The 4,497-nt window shown below is 41.2% G+C and overlaps 1 protein-coding gene across 1 annotated transcript in view; it reads right to left on the bottom strand.

Moving 5' to 3' along the window:
* Positions 1-244: 244 nt before the first annotated feature.
* MSRB2 (methionine sulfoxide reductase B2) overlaps positions 245-4,497 on the bottom strand; it is a 35,845-nt gene continuing 31,592 nt past the window's right edge. Inside the window, exons 4-5 of the mRNA XM_006887101.1 lie at positions 1,659-1,806; positions 245-349 (exon numbers count right to left, since the gene is read on the bottom strand). Of these exons, the coding sequence (XP_006887163.1) occupies positions 245-349; positions 1,659-1,806 (253 nt within the window). The remainder of the gene's footprint in view (positions 350-1,658; positions 1,807-4,497) is intronic.

Below are 4,497 nucleotides of genomic sequence, written 5' to 3'. Positions count from 1 at the left end.
GTTGCTCTTGTTTTGTACTGTCGAGTTGGAACGGACCCATCACAGACCCTCTGGCAGATTCTCAGAGGCACTTAATCACACAGGAGGAGACTGCCCATCCTTATCCTGTGGAGCAGATGGTGAACTCAAACCAATTGCTTTGGGGATTGCAGTGCAGCTTCTTGCCAGTAGGCCACCATTACTATTCATTGAAAATTGAGGATGTAAATAAAAGGGTTTTAAGGGGAAGGGGCTCCTGAGAAAATCAGTGTTTACTTGGTTTAAACTTCAGGGCCACACTGTTGATACAAAACCTCTGACCAGTGGGCCCAGGTCCATCAGGAAACACATGACCAAGATGAGCTTCACACTGAAAAGGAGAGAAACTCGGTCAGTTCCGCAAATGAAGCAAAGCATAAAATAGGACACATGAAGTTCACGTGGCCATCTTGGCCTAGTGTTTGACATCTGTGAGAAGATAATCCATCATGACAGAATGTGATTAGATGAAGGAAGGATGCTGAGTCTCATAGCACTAAATGACTCCACAAGTGAGTATGTGAACAAGTTATTTACCTTAGGTCTTTGTTTACTCATCTGTAACATGGAGGAAAGAATTTTATCTACAGAATAGGGCTGCTGTAATAATTAATTGACATAATGCATGTAAAGCACTAGACAGTTTTGGGGTATGAAGTAAATACTTAGAATAATAGTTGTTGTACTTAGGGTGTTACATTTTTTTGGTTGACAAGACTATACCTTGCCGCTGATGCTGTGCTTGCTTCTGGTGTTCTGCAAAACTCATGAGTCAGGAGTCCCTAGGTGATGCAGATAGTTAACATACTCAGCGACTAATTGGTAGGTTAGAAGTCTGAATTTATGGCCACTGTCTTGGAAGCAAGACCTGGTGCCCTAATTCTGAAAAACGTTCATCCAGTGAAAAGTGTATATCCCCTTCTCTCCCAATAATTCAGAACACTGGAGATAAGAGGAAAAAGGCTTCCTGAGCCCCTCTAGCTTTGTATGAAGATGGAAACAGCTAGGGTCTGAAGGAGAGAGTTGGCCTGCCACATTCTTGTAAGCAGAGATACGGCCTGAAATGGTTGTTTATCAATCCAATCTCTTCCTCAGTCTGAAGTATCTTCCTGAAAACCAGCATTTCCTTCTGTGAAAGAGTTAAATTCAGATTGCAGATTCTATTCTGACACACATGGGGTTGTGATGAGTTGGAATTGACCACAACTAATTGAGCTAAAAAAATTTGCACACCAAAGACTATCTAAAGTAAATCTGCAATCTGAATTTAACTCTTTCACAGAAGGAAATGCTGGTTTTCAGGAAGATACTTCAGACTGAGGAAGAGGTTGGATTGATAACTAACCATTTCAGGCCTTCCTACTACGTATCTCTGCTTACAAGAATGTGGCAGGCCAACTCTCTCTTTCAGACCCTAGCTGTTTCCATCTTCATACAAAGCTAGAGGGGCTCAGGAAGCCTTTTTCCTCTTATCTCCAGTGTTCTGAATTATGGGAGAGAAGGGGATATTATCAGCATGAATAGAAATGCAATGCGTTTTAATGACAAATGTACTCCTATGGAATAACACTGGATATACCCAGGATAAAAGAGTTCTTTGTGACACCTGAGGTAGCCTTAGAGGAAACAAAAAGACCTACCTGCTTGCAGACAACCTCTGTGCGAGCCAATCCTAATGAGGTGTCCAGACGTCTCAGGATCCCTGTGTTACTTTCATCAGAGCCAGATGTACCGTGAGCCTCGGAAAATGAGGGCCACCCAGTGCCAGAGCAGTACTTCTTTTCAGAACTGTGGAAGACATTCACGGCAACACAGCTGCTCCAGAGCCCGTTAGTAGCATACAAAGAGCATTTTATGCTCCACCTCATTTTTCTACCAAGCAAGATCTGGTTCCCTCACCCCTCTGCCAGATTCCAAGACCAGCTATACCTCAACATTCAGTTCCACAAGAATTTTTCCCACAGCACCTTCACTATTTCAGACATTGTCTCATTATAGTGAAAGGGCTTCTTGTTCTTTTGATGGTAAAGACTTCTTTGTTAACATCTGATGAGGGTCTGAAAACACACTGGGAACTTTGTGAACTGTATATTAGGAAATATGGATCAAATCCATGTTTTCAAAGTGTAGAATAGGGGGAAAGAAAAATGAAATAATAGTAAGTTATCATGATCTTGATATATATACAGTACAGTGCTCAAGAAAAAGCCAGTTTTAGCAACAGGAATTTCAGGTTTTATCTAAACATGTAAGTCTTACTGGATATCAGGTTTAGATGCTACCTCTGTCATTTCTTAGACTGATGATTAGATAAATTGTTTTAAACTCTTTAGTAGAATGAGGGGATAATAATAATAATAAATAATAATAATATCTGCTTTATATATAAAAATGTCAGTTGGAAGACTAAGATGTACCTGACCCAAGCCATGGTATTTTCAGCTGCTTCATGTATATGAAAGTTGGACAGTGAAAACAGAAGACAGAAGAATAACTGATGCCTTTGAATAATGGTGCCAGCAAAGAATACTGTACCACGGATTGCCAAAAGAACAAACATATCTACCTTGGCAGAAGTGCAGTCATGGTTTGCCTTAGCAGCAAAGATTTGTGACTTCATCTCATATACTTTGGGTGTGTTGTCTGGAGTAACCAGTCCTTGGAGCAGGGCATTATGCTTGGAAAGGTGGAGGATCAGTGAAAGAAAAGCAGGCCCTCAGTGTGATAGATCAGCACAGTGACTACAACAATGAACTTGGGCAGAGTTGAGATTATGAGGATGGGGCAAGGTCAGGCAAAGTTTCATCTGTCAGGGCTTCTGAGTCAGAGCTGACTTGATGACACCTAACACCATCACCTCACAGAGCTGTCATGGGAAGATACCCTGTGGAGCATGCCTGACACAGGACAGGTGCTCATAATAATTATTTATCATGACGACCAAGAGAGAGCTATGTTGGCCTAGTGGAAAGGAAGCTATGCTACCAAGCTGAAGGTGGGTGATTTTCATCTGTGGCCCTCAGTCAGGTTCAAATTGTCTTCCTGTCAAACATTCATCTAGGTGGTATAGCACTGGTCTGTGCGTTGCTGTACAGAGGTAACTTGTGGTTGCCCTGATGCTGAAGACTGTGACAGTGATGTGCCAATCGTGGTAATGGGTACCCATGGTGGACAGTGTTGGCTGGAGCTTCCCGATTAAATCAAGCCTTGAAGCAGGAGCAGCATCCACTTCTGAAATGGCTTGCCTCCGGAAACTCTATGTACGAACAGTGGTCAGACTGTTCGTTCATAGGGTCGCTATGAATTGTCTACGACTCGACGGCATCAAACAACAACAATGAATAAGTAAGCCTTAGTCTACCACTGTCCTGGAGCCCGACCCTCTAGGGGAATTCCCACATAGACTATGATGCTAAAGGCTAAGAAAGGCCAGAGAAGTGGGCAAGAGAAGGGCAATAAGCACATCTACTCATCAAATCTATTCTTCTATTCAGCTCTGTAACTTCTTGATTTCTTCTCTTTGCTTTGGCTTCTCGGTGCTCTAGTGCAATATTCACAGTCTCTTCTGACATCCATTTTGGTATTCTTCTTCCTTCTTATAATGATCTTTTGCATTCTTCATGAACTATGTTCTTGTTATCTTCCGACAGCTCATCTGGTCTTCATTCATTAGTGTTCAAGGCCTCAAACCTGTTCCTAAGTTTTTAAATTCAGGGGGATAGATTCAAGATAAATTTTGATTCCTATGGATATGATTTAACCTTCTTTGGCTTTAATTTGAACTTGCATTTGAGTAGTTGATGGTCTGTTCCATAATTAGCACCTGGCCTACTTTTCACTACTGATACTGAACTTCACCAATGATTCCTTCCACAGATGTAATCGATCTTATTCCTGTGCATCCCATCAGGTGAAATCCATGTGTATAGCCTGTGTTTATGTTTCTTATAAAAGGTATTTGCTATGAATAAATGATTCATTGTGCAGAATTCTATCATTCTATCCCCAGCCTCATTTCTGTCACCAAGTCCATATTTTCCAACTACTGATCCTTCTTACTGGTTCCCAACTTTCACATCTTGGCTACATGTTAAAGGAGCCTGAGTTGGAAAATCAAAAGAGCTGAACTCACTTGGCATTTCTTAAGCTGAAGAAACTAAAGAACAAATTCAAGCCATGAGGTGCAATACTTAAGGGTGTTATAGGCAGAATATTGAATGATTCAGGAAGCATTAAAAGAAGATAGAAGGAATATACAGAGTCATGTACAAAAAAGAAGTGGCTGACGCAGAAGAATTTGAAGAAACAACATATGATCAAGAGACAATGATGATGACGGGGAAAATTCAGGATGCTCTGAAAGAGTTGGCAAAAAAATAAAGCATCAGAAATTGATGGAATACCAATGGAAGTATTTTAGCAAACAGATGCTGTCCTTGATGTGCTGACCAAGGTGTGCCAAGAAATAAAGAGGACAAC

Source organism: Elephantulus edwardii, unplaced genomic scaffold (genome assembly GCF_000299155.1).
Source record: "Elephantulus edwardii isolate Elephantulus edwardi_28Jun2011 unplaced genomic scaffold, EleEdw1.0 scaffold00054, whole genome shotgun sequence".
In the NCBI taxonomy this organism is placed as follows: Eukaryota; Metazoa; Chordata; class Mammalia; order Macroscelidea; family Macroscelididae; genus Elephantulus; species Elephantulus edwardii.
The sequence above is the reverse complement of the archived record's forward strand: the minus strand, read 5'-3'. Positions and strand labels throughout refer to the sequence as shown.